At 47.3% G+C, this 20,564-nt stretch overlaps 1 protein-coding gene across 1 annotated transcript; it reads right to left on the reverse strand.

Annotated features, from left to right (window-relative positions):
- Nucleotides 1-752: 752 nt before the first annotated feature.
- PPP1R14D (protein phosphatase 1 regulatory inhibitor subunit 14D) lies at nucleotides 753-8,718 on the reverse strand. The gene is made up of 4 exons (XM_034994814.1): nucleotides 8,464-8,718; nucleotides 1,217-1,300; nucleotides 1,020-1,052; nucleotides 753-818 (listed from the first exon to the last, which is right to left on the reverse strand). The coding sequence occupies exons 1-4, from the start codon at nucleotides 8,716-8,718 to the stop codon at nucleotides 753-755; spliced, it is 438 nt and encodes a 145-aa protein (XP_034850705.1).
- Between the last annotated feature and the right edge of the window lie 11,846 nt (nucleotides 8,719-20,564).

A 20,564-nucleotide genomic window follows, 5' to 3' on the forward strand; every position in this document is an offset into this window, starting at 1 on the left:
TCCTGTCCCAGCCTGCCAGCCATTCAGACCCAGTATCTTTCCAGCAACACGCTGATGAGGCCTCTCGGCCTGTACCCTTTACACCTCTCTGCTTAGCTCCTGCTTTTTCTCTTTCTGCTGCTGGCTGGAGCCAGCTCAAGACAGTCCTCAGCCTGATGCCTCCTGATTCAGGGGGAATAGGAAGGTTTAGCCTTCCCTGATATCCCCAGACCCAGCTAGGTTTTCCCTGTTACCTCTCCTCTGGGATTCAAAACTAGTCTTTGCCACTTGGGCTCCTGTTGTTGGTGATGCAGGATGCTGTGTGTCCTAGTTTGGTGCCCTCTTGTTTGGCCTCTGGGCCTTGCTAGATCATGAGCTCTAAAGCAGAATTGTGATCTTTGAATTCTCAAGGCCAATTTGGATAGATGGACGGAGGAGGTGTGGATAGAGCCTGGTGGCTCGGGATGCTGGCCCTCTGGTATATCACTTTACCCTCCCCTCCCCATCCCTCAGGAAAGATATGCTCCACACTCCATTCAGCTGGGACTCCCAAAGGTTTTATCCACTTGGCTGGAAAGTACTGGGCAACAGCCATGAATGGCTTCCAGAAAGCCCAGCTGTGACTGCACATACACTAGGGGTATCCAAATGTCCCTCCTCATCCTCCATGTTCCTTGTCTGTGTCCCACTGGACCATTTCCTCTCAGCCCAGGATTCAGAGGTTCAGGGCAGGCCTGGCAGTGCTGAGGCTGCTGAAGGTAGTCTCACAAGGCTTATTTCTGAGGCCGACTGAGTCTCCGGAGTTTCTTGAGTTGACTGAGCAGCTCAGAGATAAAAGGCTGAGAGAGAAACGGGTGAGATCAAAGCATGGGGTCACACCCACCCACCACACTGCCCTCCCTAATCTCCCCGACCGCATGTCTCCAGAGCTGGGGAAGGGGAGAAGAATGGAGGGCCAAGCCTTCCTCTGAAACACTCTTCTTCATTAGCTGCCTCCCCTCTGGGCCCCTCTTACCCCGGACCTGCAGAGCATCCCTTACCTCTGTGGGACGGGGGCAGTTTTGGAGAATAGCCTGGGTGAAAGAGAGCAAAGAATGGGTCCCCAAGCCACAGCACTTTCCCACAAGCCTCCACTCAGCCCTCCCAGGAATCCTCCCCTCTGAATTGGTTCTCCCCATGCCACTCAAAACCTGGGTTCCTGGGTTCTTCCCGCTCTAAGCCCAGCCCCACATTCTACCTCCAAATGAGTCTTCTGTTCCTCTGTGGATAGTTCCATGAGAACCTCCAGGTCAATCTCAAGCTCAGAAGGAGTTGGTTGATCCTGTTTGGGAATCACATAGGGCTCAGAGGGGCCTGGCCAGCTGGTGCTGGAGTGAAAGTCACTGTCAGGGGCTCCCCCATCTCCTACCCTGCTTCCCACGTTCAGTCCGTCTCCTCACCTTCCTCAAACCACCCGTTCATTCTTATATTCAACACTTACTGAGGACCTATTTTCTATCTGAAACAGGGCTAGGGTTCTTTAAAAAGAGTGCCTGTTTGGGCAGCTGGGTGGCTCAGTCAGTTAAGCATCTGCCTTCAGCTCAGGTTATGATCTCAGGGTCCTGGGATTGAGTCCCACATGGGGCACTCTGCTTGGCGGGGAGTCTGCTTCTCCCTCCCTCTCTCTCTCAAATAAATAAATAAACAAACAAACAAATAAATAAAATCTTAAAAAAAAGAGTGCCTGTTTTTTTTTTAAAGATTTTACTCGGGGCGCCTGGGTGGCTCAGTCATTAAGCATCTGCCTTCGGCTCAAATAAAATCTTTAAAAAAAAAAAAAAGATTTTACTCATTTATTTAACAGAGAGAGACACAGCGAGAGAGGGAACACAAGCAGGGGGAGTGGGAGAGGGAGAAGCAGGCTTCCGCGGAGCGGAGAGCCCGATGCGGGGCTCGATCCCAGGACCCTGGGATCATGACCTGAGCCGAAGGCAGATGCTTAATGACTGAGCCACCCAGGCGCCCCCAAAAGAGTGCCTGTTTAATTTCAAAAGTTATGCACGTTGTTGGTAAGGATATAAAATGGTATAGCTGCTTTGGAAGACAGTTTGGCAGGTCTTTGAAATGTTAAATATAGAGTTATCATCTGACCCAGCAATCCCATTCCTAGGGCTACTCCCAAGAGAAATGACATGTCCACACAAACATCTGCACATGAATGTTCATAGCAGCATTATTCATAATAGCCAAAAGGTGAAAACAACACATATCTCCATCAACCAATGAATGGATAAATAAAATAATGTAGCCATATAACATTACTCAGCAATAAAAGGAACAAAGCATTGATTCATACTACAACATAGCTGAACCTTAAAAACATTATATTAGTGAAAGAAGCCAGTTACAAAAGTCCATATGTTATATGATTCAATTTATATGAAATGTCCAGAATAGGTAAATGCACAGAGACACAAAGTAGATTAGTGGTTGCCTCGGGCTGGGAGTGGTGGTGGTAAGGAATGAGGTGTGACTGCTGATTGGTACAGCGTTTCTTTCTGGGGTAATAAAATGTCCCGAAATCCAATTGTGGTTGTATAACCCTGAAGATACTTAAAACTATTGGAAGTGTACACTTTAAGTGGGTGAATTGTATGGCATGTGAATCATATCTCAATAAACCTATCTTTAAAAGTTATAGTCAGGGCGCCTGGGTGGCTCAGTTGGTTAAGCGACTGCCTTCGGCTCAGGTCATGATCCTGGAGTCCCTGGATCGAGTCCCGCATCGGGCTTCCTGCTCGGCAGGGAGTCTGCTTCTCCCTCTGACCCTCCCCCCTCTCATGTGCTCTCTCTCATTCTCTCTCTCTCAAATAAATAAATAAAATCTTTAAAAAAAATTTTAAAAAAATAAAAATAAAAGTTATAGTCAGTGAAATAATTGAAACAATACAGAGTTTATAAAATTAAAAATGAAAGAAGCTCAAGAAAATGAGATGACAATCCACAGACTGGGAGAAAATATTTGCAGAGGATGTGTCTGATAAAGGACTATTGTCCAAAACAGACAATTCTTGAAATGCAACAATAAGAAAGAAACAACCCAATTGAAAAATGGGCCATAGATCTGAACAGATACCTCACCAAGGAAGATATGTGGATGGCAAATCGCATAAGAATTGTTCAACATCATATGTGATTAGGAAATTGCAAATTAAGACAACAATGAGATACACTACATACCTACAAATTGGCAAAAAATCCAAATCCGAATGCTAGTGAGGATATGGAATGACTAGAACCTTCATTCATTGCTGGTGGGGATGCCAAATAGTATAGCCACTTTGGAAGGCATTTTGGTAGTTTCTTACAAAACTAAACACACTCTTGCTATATGATCTAGTGATCAAGCTCCTTAATATCTACCCAAGTGAGTTGGAAACATATCTGCACAAAAAGCTACATCAAGATGTTTATAGCAGCTTTACTCGTAATTGCCAAACTTGGAAGCAACCAATCTGTCCTTCAGTAGGTAAATGGATAAATCAACTGTGGCACATCCAGACAATGGAATATTATTCAGCACTAAAAGAAATGAGCTGTCAAGCCATGAAAAGACCTAAATGAACCGTAAACACATAGAATAAGTGAAAGAAGCCAATCTGAAATTGGCCAGTCATACATACTGTATGATTCCTACCATACACCATTCTGGAAAATGCAAAATTATGGAGACAGTAAAAAGGGAGTGGGATTAAGGGGGGAAGTGGGATGAATAGGTGGAGCACAGAGGATTTTTAGGACAGAGAAAATACTCTGTACAATACTATCATAGTAGATACATGTCCTTACATATTTGTCTAAACCTTTGAATGTACACCACCAGAAGTGAACCCTAACATAATCTATGGACTTTGGGTGACTTTGATGTGTCAGTGTAGGTTCACTGATTGTAACAATGTACTGCACTAGTGGGGGATGTTGCTAGTGGGGAAGGCTGTGCATATGTGGGGGGCAGGGGGAACATGGGAACTCTGTACTTTCTGCTCAGTCTCCCTGTGAAACGGCTCTAAAACTTAAGTCTATTAAAAAAGATGTGAATTCAATGGCCAAGTTTTAATAAACTTAGAGATTTACTGCTTCATCAAGGACTTTCTTAAGTGAAAGTGGCACAGTGGTGAAGAACGTAATTCCTAGTGTTAGGAGTTAGTTGGACAATTAAGTAGTCAGGGCCAGGGTCCCCAACAAGAAAACAGGGAGCTGGGACAGCTAAGACAAAACTGCACCAGCATCCTGTTTTACAGCTTAGACAAGACCACAATAGCATCCTGTCTAGTAGCCTCTGCAGAAGTGACTTTTGCAAAACATCCTGAAACAAAACACTGAAACATAAAATATTTGTCACTATCACAAATTGAGGCAGTTAGTCTCCAAATGTCAGCCCAAAGGACCTAACCCGATAGGTAGATGGGAGCATGATCAAAGCCCCGACTGGCACACCTTAGCAGCCAATCCACAGGGGACCCACACTCCGGATGCTCAAGATAGTTCTGCAAAAGAGCTTACAAAAACCCCTAGATTTGAACGTCAAGATGGCAACCATCTCAGGTCCCCTCCCTGTTTGGGAGCTTTGTACTATTGCTCAATAAACTTTGCCTTGCTACCCACCACTCTTTGGTCTTCATCTTCATTCTTCAAAGCACCATAACCAAGAACCTCGAGCAGTAAGGGAAAAAATTCCTGTAACATTAGTACAGGTGGGTGCCACTTTTCTTCTTGTTTGAAAGTTTATTTACTTAGGGACGCCTGGGTGGCTCAGTCGGTTGAGCGTCTGCCTTCGGCTCACGTCATGATCCCAGGGTCCTGGGATCGAGCCCCGCAGCAGGCTCCCTGCTCCGCGGGAGGCCTCCTTCTCCCTCTCCCACTTCCCCTGCTGTGTTCCCTCTTTCACTGTGTCTCTCTCTGTCAAATAAATAAATTTTTAAAAATCTAAAAAAAAAAAAAAGTTTATTTATTTAAGTAATCTCTACACCCAACATGGGGCTCAAACTCACAACCCCAAGATCAAGAGCCACATGCTCCTCCAACAGAACTAGCCAAGTGCCCCCATTGCCACTTTCTGGATTCACGCTAAGGGCCACCCTTGTTTTGGCATTATCAGTGCAAATGTCAACATAGTGAAAAAGGCAAATGACATCTCAGTATTATGAAAATAACCATGAGCCCTCTGAAAGGGTCACCAGAATATACTTCAACAACTGCTGCCTTATTCATTTTTCTATGGGTTGTCTAGTTTTTTCTTACTGATTTAAGAAGTCTTTGGGCGCCTGGGTGGCTCAGTCATTAAGCATCTGCCTTCGGCTCAGGTCATGATCCCAGGGTCCTGGGATCAAGCCCCACATCGGGCTCCCTGCTCTGCGGGAAGCCTGCTTCTCCCTCTCCCACTCCCCCTGCTGTGTTCCTGCTCTTGCTATGTCTCTCTCTGTCAAATAAATAAATAAAATCTTTAAAAAAAAAAATTTGTGACTCGGTATTTCATGAAGGGGTCTCCTGCCAGATGCTGCCTGATCTGACTCTGTTCTCACCTTCACTCCATCCTCGGTCCCTTTCCTCCTGATCTCTCTGCCATGGGAACCAGCAGTGGAGTAAGGCTCAGGGAGGAGCTAACAAGTGTTTGTTTCACATATTCATTAACATTATTTTTTTTAAAGTTGGAAGTTTAATAGATTGTTTCTTAAAATGTCACATCAGAAGGGTTGCATCAAAATGCCAGCTGAAAAAGACAGTGTCATCGAAGCTATAGGAAAGGAATGTTTTCAAAACTCTGGGTGGTCAACAGCATCCTGTGCTGACGTGTACATTAGATTTGGCCCCAAAACAATGATTGGTGACCTTGGCGAGAGCTCTCAGTAGAATGGTGGGAACAGAAGCCAGGTCTCATGAGAGACTACAGACTATGAGAAACAAACTGAGGGTTTCAGAGAGGAGGGGTGTGGGGGGATGGGTTAGCCTGGTGATGGGTATTAAAGAGGGCACATACTGCATGGAGCACTGGGTGTTATACGCAAACAATGAATCATGGAACACTACATCAAAAACTAATGATGTAATGTATGGTGATTAACATAACATAATAAAATAAAATTTAAAATAAATAAATAAATAAAAAGAAGCCAGGTCTCAGCGGTTTGAATAGTGACAGGAAGGGGAAAGGTAAGTAAAGGATGTGAGTGTGGACAAATCCTTTAAGAAGTCTTGTCGTAAAGGAGAAATGAAATCAGGGGTGGGAACTGCAGGGGGGTGCATTGTTGAGCAAGAGTCTCCTTAAAATAGGAGAAACTCGGTGAGTGTTTATATCCTTGCTTAGAAGCCAAATCCACACCCCACCTCTGAACAACAGGAGCACTAGGGCCCCAAGTCTGTTTGTTTTGTTGAACCCAGACTTGGTTCCTCTGAAGACCCCAAAGCAGATTTTATACCCAGTGAGAAGGGGGGCCCTCCATCAAAGTAAGGTTGGATCCCATTAAACCAAACTGAACAAGCAGTGATACATCCCTAGAACCATTGCCCGTAGGGCTATCCAAGGTGGGTATGTTGGGGAGAGCCTGCTGTATGGAGACAGGCTCTATGAAGGTAGAACCGGGGCAGGGTAAGCCTGGAGACACTGTTGCCTCAATCTCTCCCAAGATGACCAGCCACCTGGGGCTTCCCCAGCCACTTGGCTGCTTCCTGCTGAAAAGAGCAGGGATTGGGAGAGGAACTGCCACCTAGCACCTTTGGACAATTGCCATGGCAACCACAGGCCAGGTATTTTATTTCCGTCATTGCCTGGGAGTGGTCCTCCCACATATCCTGTTTTCCAATGTTATGAGCTCATTATTGTACAGCTCTCCCCCTCCCCACTGTGTTGATCTTCCACAACCAGGTTCTTTGTCTAGTGTCTTTCTCTGATGCCTGGACAAATTTGCTCTGAGGTGTCTGAAGTATGAGACTTTTTATGCAAGTGCACAACAATCTGAAACTGAAACTGATCCAGAGAGGGAGAGTGCTGGCAGGATAGAAGGGCAGTGGAGGCTGAGCAGAAGCAGGCCAAGAAAATGTGCCTCTCCTGCTCCCAGCTCCAGAGCATCTCCCTCCCCTGCACAAGGGAGCCCAGGATGCTGCAGGGGACATGGTTGACACCTGGACCACACTAACACAGGACCCAGTGAGCTTCACAAGACAGACTGGGCACAGGCATCATTCTCCTCCACCCCAACCGCAGCATAGCCCTTACCTGGAAGAATGACAAGCCCCTTGCTGCCCCAAAAAGAAAAGATAGGCACAGAGTCAAGAAGGAGGAGAAAGAAGGACCATGGTATGTAGACGAGGACTCCTGGGCTCTGGCTTGGTGCAGTGGTTCTCAGCCAGCCACATGCTAGAATTAACGGTGGAGCTTATAAAAAAAGACAAGTGACTGGGCCCCACCCTAATAGATTTAGTCAAACTGGGGTGCAGTCAGGTCATCAGGTTTTTTTCTGAAGTACTTCATGGGTGGAGAACCACTAAGCTGCTCGCCTAAGTGCCTGGGCACAGAGCCCCAGCTGCAGCTCCTGGTCTCCTGGTTTCCTAGTCGTGTGACCTTGGGCTCATTTGTTACTCAACATCTCTGAGCTTCCATTTCCTCCACAGTAAAACATATCTACCTAAGGGAGCGGTGGGGAGGGCCGAGTGGGTAATGCATGTCCAGCGCGAGGCACTGTGCCTAACACAGAGTTAAGTGTTCAGAATGTTACTCTCCTTGTTGACACAGCGGTTGTTACTGCTCTAGGACCCCGATTTTCAGTTATCTGAGGAAGAAAGTGCCACGTCTTGTGACAAGGGGCAGAGACCTGTCCTTTTCTCAGGGGGAATTGAGGGGAGTCAGTCAGAGCCAGGGCCAAGGACTTGTTCTAGTTCAGTGCTGTCCACTCTGAGAGGATACAAATGTTTCTCCATCTGTGCTGACAAGATGGCAGCCAATAGCCACATGGGACTACGGCGCACTTGAAATGTGGCCAGTGTGAATGAGGGACTGAACTTTGCATCTTATTTAATTTTTATTAATTTGAAGGGCAATAGCCACACATGGCTGGTAGCTATAGTACTGGACAACGTAGCTCTTGGCATGCAGGTGTGTTGAGGCTGAGAGCAAGACAAATACATAAAAGTAGCTCTTCTATCTCACTTGAGCTTCAAAAAGTCCCACAAAGGAGATATGACAGGCATTGATAGGCTCATTCTATAGATTAGGAAACTAAGTTAAAACACCTGGCACAGATTTTGAAGAGCATTAGAGGCAGAGCCCAGACCAGACCGGACCAGACCAGAGGGAGGTGGATTTCGGGACTGCAAATCTATCTTCACCTGTTGGGAGAACCCTTCCCTCCGTGGGAGCATCTCACACTGGCCCTCCAGCTCCTCCTGAGGTCTCAGGCAGGCACTCTCCCCGGCACCCCGCGGCCTCCCTCGCTGCCTCGTGTCACTCACCTGGAAGAGCTCCTGAACCTGCGCATCCACCCACTGCTCCATGTCCAACCAGCGCTGCAGCTGTCCCCGGTCGTACTTCACCGTCAGCCGGCTGGGTCTCCGGGACCTGGCTACTTTGGAGGGGTCGGAGTGGGGTTTTGACTCTGAGTCTATGGATGACGTCCTCGTCCTCCCAGAAGTCCAGTGGACCTTCTTACTTGGGTTCTCCCTGTCAGGGTTGGGAGACATGCAGGAAGTAGGGCTTGAAGACAGCATGGAAGGCTTGGTGTGAGCAAGGACCTGGGGAAAACTGCCAGTCAGAGAAAGGGCGCCAGGGAAGTGAGGAGCCGAACAGAGGGAGAGGCCAGCAGGGAAGAAAGGAAGGGGGAGAGGGGCAGGGCCAAGGCTCCGGGAGGGGTGGAGGATCAAAGATCAACAGGATTTTCTCTGGTGCTGGGAATGCCAATCTCCAGGCTCCTTCCTGCCAGTGCGTGGCACTCCCGAGCTGTGCCCCAGACCTCCTTTTTGCAGCTGCTGGAGCTCAAAGTGATATAAACTTCAGATAAGCAAAGGTTAAGATCGTGCCACGCCTTGGGAGGAAGAAGGGATGCTCAGGTCCTGAGGGGTGCAGGGCTCTGATCGGTGCTCTATGGCCAGTTGTGGAACAGGACTGGAGTCACCCTCACCTGAGAGCCCTCGGCATCCCATCTTCCTGGGACTAGATCCACCTGGGCCCTGAGGAACTGGAGTCAGATGGATCCTGCAGGAGCAGAGTCCCAAGCAGGTAGGAGCTCCTGCTCAGAGTGGGGCACTGGCGGGGGCAGAGTCTCACCAAGGATAGAGGAATGGTTATCTCTGGCCCTCGTCGGGTCAGTACCCTCTTGGGTCTGGGTGTGTCTGAATGTGAGCTGCCTTATGCATATGTGAGGGAAGAGGTGCTCCTCTGTCAGCCTGGCCCTGTGCTTGCAAAGGTAAATTCATCAAGCTCATCTCCCGTGCCCGGTCCCCAGAGGCAACTGCTTGGGAAGCCATGTTTATCATCACATGACCCTCCCCTGACTCAGCTCCTTCCTGACACAGAGGAAACACACAGACCTAACTTTTTACCCAGGTGACAAGACTAATAGTTCTAAACATACAGTACTTGCATTCTAAAGGAAGCGTATGTTTCTTTGTTTAGTCTTTTGTAACAGAAATGTCCTTTTTAAAAAAGATTTATTTATTTTAAGATTTTATTTATTTATTCGAGAGAGAGAATGAGAGAGAGCACATGAGAGGGGGGAGGGTCAGAAGGAGAAGCAGACTCCCTGCTCAGCAGGGAGCCCGATGTGGGACTCGATCCCGGGACTCCAGGATCATGACCTGAGCCGAAGGCAGTCGCTTAATCAACTGAGCCACCCAGGTGCCCGATTTATTTATTTTGAGAGAGAGAGAGAAAGCAGGAGGGGCAGAGGGAAAGGGAGCGAGAAGCCCAAGCAGACTCCCTGCTGAGTATGGAGCCTGACTCGGGGCTCGATCCCATGACCCTGACATCATCACTCAAGTTGAAATCAACAATCAAACGCTCAACTGACTACACCACCCAGGCACCCTGTAACAAAAATTTCTAAACTTTTTAGAAGAGTTCCAGAACACTGTATTTTTTAAAAAATAAGGACAAACAAATGAAAAATGAAAGTTTCTCTCCCCAGCTCCACTCTCCAGAAGCAACCGCACCAACAGCTTCTGTTTTTAATTCTCCTATAAGCACCATTTATCCCTTTGTGTAATATCATATATTTGTCCATTCTAGACAGTATCTCTGGTCTCTTCAATATGAAGAATGGGAAACTTTGTCATCCCCTTTTACTTTCTACATTCCAATTTTTGTTTATAAATTTCTTTTTAGGTCTTGCAGTAGTTGCTTCTAAAATGTTGAGTTTCGGGGCGCCTGGGTGGCTCAGTCGTTAAGCATCCGCCTTCGGCTCAGGTCATGATCCCAGGGTCCTGGGATCAAGCCCCGCATCGGGCTCCCTGCTCGGCGGGAAGCCTGCTTCTCCCTCTCCCACTCCCCCTGCTTGTGTTCCCTCTCTAGCTGTCTCTCTCTCTGTCAAATAAATAAATAAAATCTTTAAAAAATTAAAATAAAATATAATAAATAATAAAATGTTGAGTTTCAGGGCACCTGGGTGGCTCAGTCGGTTAAGGGTCTGCCTTCAGCTCAGGTCATGGTTCTGGGGTCCTGGGAATGAGCCCCACGTCGGGCTCCCAGCTCAGTGGGGAGCCTGCTTCTCCCTCTTCCCTCTGCTTGTGCTATTTCTCTCTCAAATAAAATAAAATCTTTAAAAATAAAATATTGAGTTTCTGGTTCCAATGTATTGACTAAAACCATCATATACTGACTCCTGAAAGAGAGCTTTAGATAATAGCCAACAGATGAGTCTTTTTTTTTTTTTTAAGATTTTATTTATTTATTTGACATAGACACAGCGAGAGAGGGAACACAAGCAGAGGGAGTGTGAGAGGGTGAAGCAGGCTTTCCACTGAGCAGGGAGACCCATGGGGGGCTTGATCCCAGGACCCTGAGATCATGACCTGAGCCGAAGGCAGACACTTAACAACTGAGCCACCCAGGCGCCCCCAGATGAGTCTTTTTCAAGATTGATTTATTTATTTGAGAGAGAGGGCGCACACTGTGAGGTCATGACCTGAGCCGAAATCAAGAGTCAGACGCTTAACTGACTGAGCCACTCAGCCGCCTCCAATAGATGAGTCTTTAATGATGAAAAACTTTGGGGCTCTAAGTTGATAGAGTGGGGGAGGTGGTTGAGGGCTGCACATCAGGAAAGTAGCCTGGAGAAGCCCAGACTTTGGAGGAAGACTGACAGTTCTGAGTTCAAACTCAGCTTTTTGCCCTGCATTGGTTTTATAACCTTCACATTCACAACCACTCTGAGGCCATTTTCTCATCTGCAACATAGGGCTTTGGGGGAGGATTAAATGAGTTGTTATATGTAAACATGATGTCCGAAACATGGAGCCATCCATTCCCTTTCTTTCTTTGCCTCCTCACTCTCCGCCTTCCTGGTAAGACTCTGTCTGCCAAAGGCTTGCTGAGGGATTTCTCTGCAGTGGTTTCCTTCCTGGACCTCTTTGGAAGAGGGTAGAAATGAGCAGCGGGAGGCCTCTAAAATGCAGCCCATAGACTCAGCTGTTACTCTGATGACCTGTTACACTCTGGGATGGGCAGACATCATTATGATCGTTCTCTCCATCTTCTGTTTCCTGTCTTGTGAGGAGTTTGGGAGCCCTTCCAGGAAAAGGAACCAGATCAGAAGACTCAATGGGTTTTATTCATTCATTAACGCATTCACTTAATAACAAAGATTTTATAAGCTCCTCTACTAGGCCAAACATTATGCTCAGTCCTGGGGATTGGTGATCCAAAAGAAATTGTCCCCGTCTTCATGGAACTTATAGTCGAGTATAAAAATGAACAAATGTTAATCACTAATCAAATAAATGTAAAGCTGCAACTGTATTTAGTGATCTGGAAAAAAAATAAAGGCAAAACATGCTATAAGATTGTCTACCGAGGGGGCGCCTGGGTGGCTCATTTGGTTGGGCGACTTGCCTTCGGCTCAGGTCATGATCCTGGAGACCCAGGATCGAGTCCCACATCGGGCTCCCTGCTCGGCGGGGAGTCTGCTTCTCCCTCTGACCCTCCCCCCTCTCATGCTCTCTCTCTCATTCTCTCTCAAATAAATAAATAAAATCTTTAAAAAGAAAAAATAAGATTGTCTACCGAGGATGTGACCTAGCAAGTGGTAACAGTTTGAACTGAGTTCTGAAGGATGAATAGGAGTAAACTAGGCACAGGGACCAGCAGGAGTGGATCTGGCAGAAGTCAGAGCAAATGCAAAGGCCCTGTGGCAGGAGGGAGATGTTGAATACAAGGACTAAAATGTCAATGGGGCTAGAACAGAGAGAGGAGGGAGGGGAAACACAGTCATGAGGCAGAAGGGGTAGAGGTATCTACACAGGGCCCTGTGATCCACATTAAGGAATTTTGTCTCTATCCTAAGCACATTGGGAGTCACAGCAAAATCTTAAGCAACAGTGGTGGGATAGGCCAATATGTTCAGATTTAAATTTTCAAAAGATCACCCTGCCTGTTAAATAGAGAACTGGAGGATACAGAAAGTCTGAAGGAGATCAGTTAGGAGACCACTGCTGTAGGGCTTGACTGGGGGAGGTAGAATTGTCAGTAGTGAGAAGAGGACAGTGGAGAGCTACTTAGGGGTACTATTTAATAGGACTTGGTGACGGACTGGGGATACAACAACATAGGCAAACTTCATAGACACCCACACAGGGACACAGGTTCACGCATGGAGACTTTGTGAGCCTGTTTCCTCATCTCTAAACTGGAGGTTGGGGAGATTTTGCAAGAGCATGCAGAATGGCCCCCATGAAGCTCAATGGCACACAAATGAGTTATGCCCATTATGTATGTGTAAGGCTCTTTATTAACATTCTTCCATTTCTGCATTCACACACGTCTCACTGGCCTACGCGTGTCACCATTCATCAATCAGTTTGCCCAAGATAAGGGAATCATGCCCCAAGATAACATGGAAAGAAAAAAGCACCAAGACCGCAGGGCCACATCAGGGTGGGCAGACAAAGAGGGTGCCGGCCTGGGCAGAGGCTAGGGTGTCTGCCCTGCTCCCCTGGCCTGCCCTAGGTCCAGTGGTGGGATAAAATAGGCCACAGGCAGACACCATCAGAACTAGGCTGTTCTTAAATGCCTCTTCTTCGGGGCGCCTGGGTGGCTCAGTCAGTTATGCAGCTGCCTTCGGCTCAGGTCATGATTCCAAGGTTCTGGGATTGAGCCCCATGTCATTCTCCCTGCTCAGCGGGGAGTCTGCTTCTCCCTCTCCCTCTGCCTGCTGCTTCCCCTGCTTGTGCTCCCTCTCTCTCTCTCCCAGGTGCCCTCTAGTCTTTTTTCTATGCATATATAACATAATTGAGAAGATGCTAATATACAATATATAATTATTTGGGAAACTTTAAAAACTATTATTATTCAAGAAATAAGTTTAAAGAAGACATGTTTGTTGTAGAAAATTTTAAAATATAGATAAAAGAAAAGTATAAATGATCTGTTTGGTGTATTTATTTTCCATTTTTCATAGAGCTTTGCTTGTTTTGGATTTTCATGAAATTAGATCATTTTGTAACATATGCATGCTGTTTTATAATTTAATATCTTTTGAATACTTTTTGTAGGAGCGCCTGGGAGGCTCAGTTGGTTAAGCGTCTGCCTTCAGCTTGGGTCATGATCCTGGGGTCCTGGGATGGAGTCCCACATCCGACTCCCTGCTCAGCAGGGAGTCTGCTTCGCCTGCTCCCTCTGCTACTTCTCTTTCTCTCTGTCAGATAAATTAAAAAAAAATTTTTTTTAAATGAATACTTTTAGTACCATTAAGTAGTTTTGTACATATCTTTTTTTTTTTAAGATTTATTTATTTGAGGGGCGCCTGGGTGGCTCAGTCGTTAAGTGTCTGCCTTCAGCTCAGGTCATGATCCCAGGGTTCTGCGATTGAGCCCTACATCGGGCTCCCTGCTCCGTGGGGAAGCCTGCTTCTCCCTCTCCCACTCCTCCTCTGCTTGTGTTCCCTCTCTCGCTGTCTCTCTCTCTGTCAAATAAATAAATAAAATCTTAAAAAAAAGAGATTTATTTATTTGAGAGAGAGAATGCGTGCGCTTATGTAATCAATAGACGCCAGAGGGAGAGGGAGAGAAACTCAAGCAGACTCCCCACTAAGCATGGAGCCTGATGTGGGGCTCGATCCCACCACGATAAGATCATGACCTGAGCCAAAATCAAGAGTCCTATGCTTAAGGGACTGAGCCATCCAGGTGCCTCCCATACATACCTATTTTTAACACTGCAGAGTTTTTTTAAAATTTCAACCATGATTCAGAGTAAGGAATTCATTTAATATCACAATGCATACACATACAAATATGAAACAAAAATTTCTTATGAAGCAAAACTTACCTTTCCTCTGATATTTTCAAATCGATTTCATTTTATTTTTTTCAAATGCTGACAGCAAGTCACTTTGTTTTTAAGATTCACTAATGGATTCCAACCTGTTCTATTAGCAGCAATTCCATGATATAGTTACTCAATCCTTTATTATTAGATATATGGACTGCTACCAATTTTTTGCCTTATAAATAGTGCTGGTTTTTTTTTTTAAGATTTTATTTATTTTTCAGAGAGAGTGCACAGCAGGGGGAGCGGCAGACAGAGGAAGAAGCAGGCTTCCCACTGAGCAGGGAGCCCGATGCGGGGCTCGATCCCAGGACCCTGGGATCATGACCTGAGCCGAAGGCAGATGCTTAACCAACTGAGCCACCCAGGCATCCCTAAATGTGCTGTTTTGAACATCCCTGTAACTGTTCCTTTGTTAGAATTCCATGATTTTTTTTCCCCCTTAAGAGAAATTTCTAGAGGTGGAATGACAAGGACAAAGGATGTGTAAAATTTTAGGGGAGTTTAATATTTATGGTCATATTAGCTCCTTGAAAAGTTGTACCAAATAAACTGTTTATAGTTTGATATCCTAATTTTTTCAGTTAATGAATATGTTAGTTATGTATCGCTGCATAACAAATTATCCCCAAATTTTGCAGCTTACAACAATAAGTATTTACTCTGTCACTGTTGTAATAGGTGGCTTAGCTGGCTCCCCTGGGTCAGGGATTCTCAGAAGGCTGCAAGTCAGGTGCTGGCCAGGGCCGTTGGTCAGAGACATCAGTTCCTTGCTACAAGGACCTCTCTAGAGAACTAGTCACCACATGACAGCTAGCTTGCACTAGAGCCAGAGCACTGAGAGGAGGATGGTAGGCAAGCAAGGTGGAAGTCACAGTCTTTTTGTAGTCTAATCTAGGAAGTGACATCCCATGACTTTTGCTGTATTCTACTTACCAGAAGCCAGTCTCTAGGACCAGCCACACTCAAGGGGAGGGGATTACACAAAGGCATGAATATCAGCGGGTCTGGACCACTGCTGGCCATTTAGAGGCCACCTACCATACTGGAATATTGTGTGAGCATTTCTGACACTAGTAGAATTCTTTAAAAATGCCCCTTTTAGGGGCGCCTGGGTGGCTCAGTCGTTAAGCGTCTGCCTTCGGCTCAGGTCATGATCCCAGGGTTCTGGGATCAAGTTCCGCATCAGGCTCCTTGCTCGGCGGGGAGCCTGCTTCTCCCTCTCCCACTCACCCTGCTTGTGTTCCCTCTCTCGCTGTCTCTCTCTCTATCAAATAAATAAATAAAATCTTAAAAAAAAAAATGCCCCGGGCGCCTGGGTGGCTCAGTTGGTTAAGCGACTGCCTTCAGCTCGGGTCATGATCCTGGAGTCCCAGGATCGAGTCCCGCATCGGGCTCCCTGCTCAGCAGGGAGTCTGCTTCTCCCTCTGACCCTCCCCCCTCTCATGCTCTCTCTCTATCTCATTCTCTCTCTCAAATAAATAAATAAAATCTTTAAAAAAAATGCCCCTTTTAGGCATCATCCGAGAGAACCTGTCTCCTTTAAATAAAGATTTAAAAATGGAAAATAAAAACACCAATGATAGCAGCCTCACCTTGAAAAGTATTACATTACTTTCCCCAAAATTCCTTATGAAAAATTGTTGGTTCTCCATTATCAAGAAAATTCATGGGCTTTGACTTAGATCATTAAAACTGAAATTTATTTAGGGGCGCCTGAATGGCTCAGGAGGTTAAGCGTCCAACTCCTGGTTTCAGCTCAGGTCATGACCTCAGGGTCCTGGGATCCAGCCGCACATCAGGCTCTGTGCTCAGTGGGGAGTCGGCTTGAGGAGTCTCTCTTTCCCTCGGCCCCTCCCTCCACTCACCGGTGTGCTCTCTGTCTCTCTCAAATAAATAAATAAATCTTAAAACAAACAAACAAACTGAGGGGTGCCTGGGTGGCTCAGTCGGTTAAGCGGCTGCCTTCAGCTCAGATCATGATCTCGGGGTCCTGGGATGGAGCCCCACATGGGCACCCTGCTCAGCGGGGAGTCTGCTTCTCCCTCTCCCTCTGCCCCGCTTGTGCACGCTCTCTCTCTCAAATAAATAAATAAAATCTTTTTTAAAAACCTGAAATTTATTTATAAAATGTATTGTTTATGATTATTAAATAATTAAAACTAAAATTTAGTCTGTAAATAGATTACCCCTCTATTTCAGTTATTATTGCCACATAGCAAACCACCCAAAAATGTAAAGGTGTAAAACAAACACAGCCATTTAATTCATTCACCATTCTGCATCTTGGGCGGGGCTTGGCAGGTGCAGCTGGTCTCTGCCAGCCAGCTCAACTGGCGCTAAGGATAGAAGATGGCTTCACACGGCTACTCAGCTGGGGTGGCTGGGAGAGAGCTGCACTCCTCTCTCCCCCTTCAAGTCTTCCATCGTCCAGGGGCTTGATCTCTTCAGGTGGCCTTTCTCTCCTGCAGGGGAGTCAAGCTTCTTTAGATCACAGCTGGCTCTAAGAGGGAAAAATGCAAGCCATATGGTTAGGGCCTCGAAGGCACAGGGCACCACTTCTGCATGTTCTGTTGGTTGTAGCAAGTTACAGATTCAAAGGGAAGGGAAGATAGATGCCACCTCTTGGTGGGAGAAGCAGGGTGCACACACAGGAAGGTGAGGTATGGTCTTGGCCATCTTTGTAGACAACCCACCACATCGACTTATAGAAACCACCAGATCACCATCTGAGACAAGGCACTCAGTGTTCCTTTTCTAGCAGTGGTGTTAAGGACTGAATATTTTCACCAAAGCACCCAATCCTAAGAGCAATAGTTGGTACTGGTGATATGGCAAATGAGAATGAAGCCTGTAGCATAAACCCAGGCCTACTCTTGCCCAAGCTCACAGAGGGAGGGTGAGCCACATGGTCTAACAAAAGAGTTAACTCACCCAGACAGCTCCTCTTGGGCCTGCAATAAGCAATTAGAAAACTGTATCATCTGGAAATGCTTTGCAGGAAGGCAGGGCAGAATCATGTAAAGGGCCCAAGATTGGCAGTCAAGAGGCCTGAAGTCTGAGGTGACCTCTGCCACACACTATCTCCGTGTCCCTGAACAAATCAGGGAAAGTCTGATCAGGAACCATTACCAGGGAAGACTGTCAGGAGCTGGCTGGTTGTTTGCAGGGAAGGCCCAAGGAAAGGCAGGGGGCACAGGTAACTCCAAAGTGGCAGGGGCAGTGAGACCAGGTGAGAATGTGGTGAGAGGAATGATTTGGGGCTAAATGTGATGAATGTGGAGGTTGTCATGATATAATTCCCGTCTTCATTATGGAAGCATTCCATGCTCACTAAAGGGAACTTGAAAAACCACTTAAAAACTAGAAAGAAGAAAATGTTACCCCATATTCCCACCATTCAAATGCCATCACTTTCACCACTTGGGTGCGCTGTCTTAGCCTTTTTTCCTCTCATGTGTAGTTTTTCTTTTCAAAATGTAGGAAGCAGCATAAGGTAGTGGGAAAAGTGTAGTTTTTGATGTCAGAGAGACTTGGAATAAAATTCTGGCTCTGTTACTTTTTTCGCGTATCATTTATTGGGCACTCCTGGTATCAAAGTTTAATCTGTATGAACTCATTTAAGCCTCATAATAACCTATGAGGCCCCACATTGTACACAAGGAAACCAAGGCACAGAGGGGCTAAATAACTTGCCAAAGGCCACACAGAGAGTAAGTGGCAGATGATAATTAAACCCAGGAGCCTGAGTCTAAAGCCCACATACTCTCCCCTATCCAGCCTTGCCTCCCACTCTTTACTCTGTGACTTGGACGGAGCTAGGGAACTTCTCTGCAAAGTGGAAACTATTCTCAGAGTTGTGAGCATTAGCAATCATCTCTGTCAAGTGTGCTGGTTAGTGTCTTAAGGTGGTTGCTCACCACTTGAAAATGAGTTTTTTGCTTCAGGCAAGTTAAATCTGTGGTGAGGGTGGAAGGTCCAGCTAAAGTCAGAGTTGCAAGTGCAGGAAAGGCCAGGGTTTAGGCACTAAAGCAATGGAATTGGCCTGCCTAGATGCCAATCCTCACTCTGCCACCTGCCACGTTACCTGTCAGAACCTGTCTGTTCATCTGTATATTGGGGATAAAAATACTACCTGCTCTCTTGGTTTGAGTATATGGGGCAATGGGAAGTGCTTAGGAACCTAAGGGCTTGGGCATTGTCAGTGCTTGATAAATACAGGTTTTTTTAATGGTGTGGATGGATGTAATGATCAATCTATGGTTATGTAATGTTACCATAAGGTAATAGTCTCCTGTGTTAGGATTCTTGTGTGTATAAGGTATTGGGGGAGGCAGAAATCAACTCACAACAAAACCCTTTCTTCCTAGTAACTGCACAATCATTTGCTTCATTCCTGGCATAACATCCTTGCCCTATGTCCACTGTGCTGGGGGCAGTGGAAGAAAAGCAGAAAATCCAGAGAAGCGGACAGACCCCAGATTCCCACCCCAACACCCATAATGTAGGCAGCTGGGGGATGTTGCAGTTCAGCCAGGAAAATGATCAAAGGGTTGGCTACAAGACCTAGTAGGTAAAGCTACTCTAGATGAGAAATTAGGAAGAACGTTCCACTGGGAGGGGTTTGTTTAGTCACTGTGAAAAGGTGTGCAATCTCTTTTTTAGGATAGCATTAATAGGACCAATCTTGCTCTGTAGGGTCTATTAAGAGGAGTTCTTGGGGCGCCTGGGTGGCTCAGTCATTAGGCGTCTGCCTTCGGCTCAGGTCATGATCCCAGGGTGCTGGGATCGAGCCCCGCATCGGGCTCCCTGCTCGGCGGGAAGCCTGCTTCTCCCTCTCCCACTCCCCCTGCTTGTGTTCCCTCTCTCGCTGTCTCTCTGTCAAATAAATAAAATAAAATCTTAAAAAAAGGGGGGGGGGGCCTGGGTGGCTCAGTCGTTAAGGGCCTGCCTTCGGCTCGGGTCATGGTCCCGGGGTCCTGGGATCGAGCCCCGCATGGGGCTCCCTGCTCTGTGGGAGCCTGCTTCTCCTCCAGCTCCCCTGTGCTTGTGTTCCCTCTCTCGCTATCTCTCTCTGTCGAATAAATAAGTAAAATAAAATCTTTAAAAAAAAAAAAAAGGAGTTCTTCACTCTCGGCTTCAAGGAGCTCACCGTTCTGTGAAGGTCATTATCTCAACTACTTTGATGAGCTGGAACCTCTAGCTTCCAAGGATGGCATTCTACTGGAAGAGGTGGCTAGCTCTTGACCAGGGGCACCCTCTTCGTGGGAGAGAAGAGGGAACCTGTGCTCCAGGGGACGAGGTAGCAGACCAGCAAGCTAACAGGGACTCAGCTCCGACAGAGACCCGAATGTAAGCCTTGGTACAAGATACGGAAGGGCCTCAAACGCAATGGAACCACTGTAGGTCCCGCAGGGAAGCGTGGAAGAGGGAACCGCCTCAGTTGCTCACTCTGGCAGAAAGGAGGGCTTCCCGGAGCTGGCAAGGGCGGTGACGCTGGAGCAGGCATCCCGGATTCCAGTTATCAAAGGTGCAGCCCCACAGCTTCCGGGGATCTCTTCCCGCCACGAGACGGAAAAGATTTCCCCGAGGGCTGACGACGCCCGCGAGATCATTTGCAAAGGGCTTTCCTTCTCCCCCCGCCCCCAGCCCCTTCACCCCGCCTCAGGCCTGACGCTAGGAATGATGGCCCCGACCTGAAAGGGAGGCCGGAGGCAGCCGCCCCGGAGCTCCCGACCCTCGAGGGGACGACTTCGCTGCTGCGTCCCGGCCGTGTCCGGGCCTCCGGGGATCAGGCTGCACTTCCGGGGCGCGGGACCCCGCCGCGAGGCTGGACTCCGCGGGGTCGGCATAGGGCAGCGCGGAGGGGCGCCGCTCGGAGCCCCTGCGGGCAGCCGCCGGCGCGGGAGAGGTCGGGGGCCGCGGCCGTTCTGCGGAGCTCTGCAGGGCAGGGCTGGCGGCGGCGCACCGGGCGTGGGCGGGGCCGGCGGTGTTAGGGTTAATGTCCGCCCCGCCCCGGCCGCACTGACTCAGTTTCACCAGAAACCTGAGGAGGAGGTGGCCGAGCCCCAGCGTA

Source organism: Mirounga leonina, unplaced genomic scaffold (assembly GCF_011800145.1).
Source record: "Mirounga leonina isolate KUSES-001 unplaced genomic scaffold, KU_Mleo_1.0 Mir_91, whole genome shotgun sequence".
Taxonomy (NCBI): Eukaryota; Metazoa; Chordata; class Mammalia; order Carnivora; family Phocidae; genus Mirounga; species Mirounga leonina.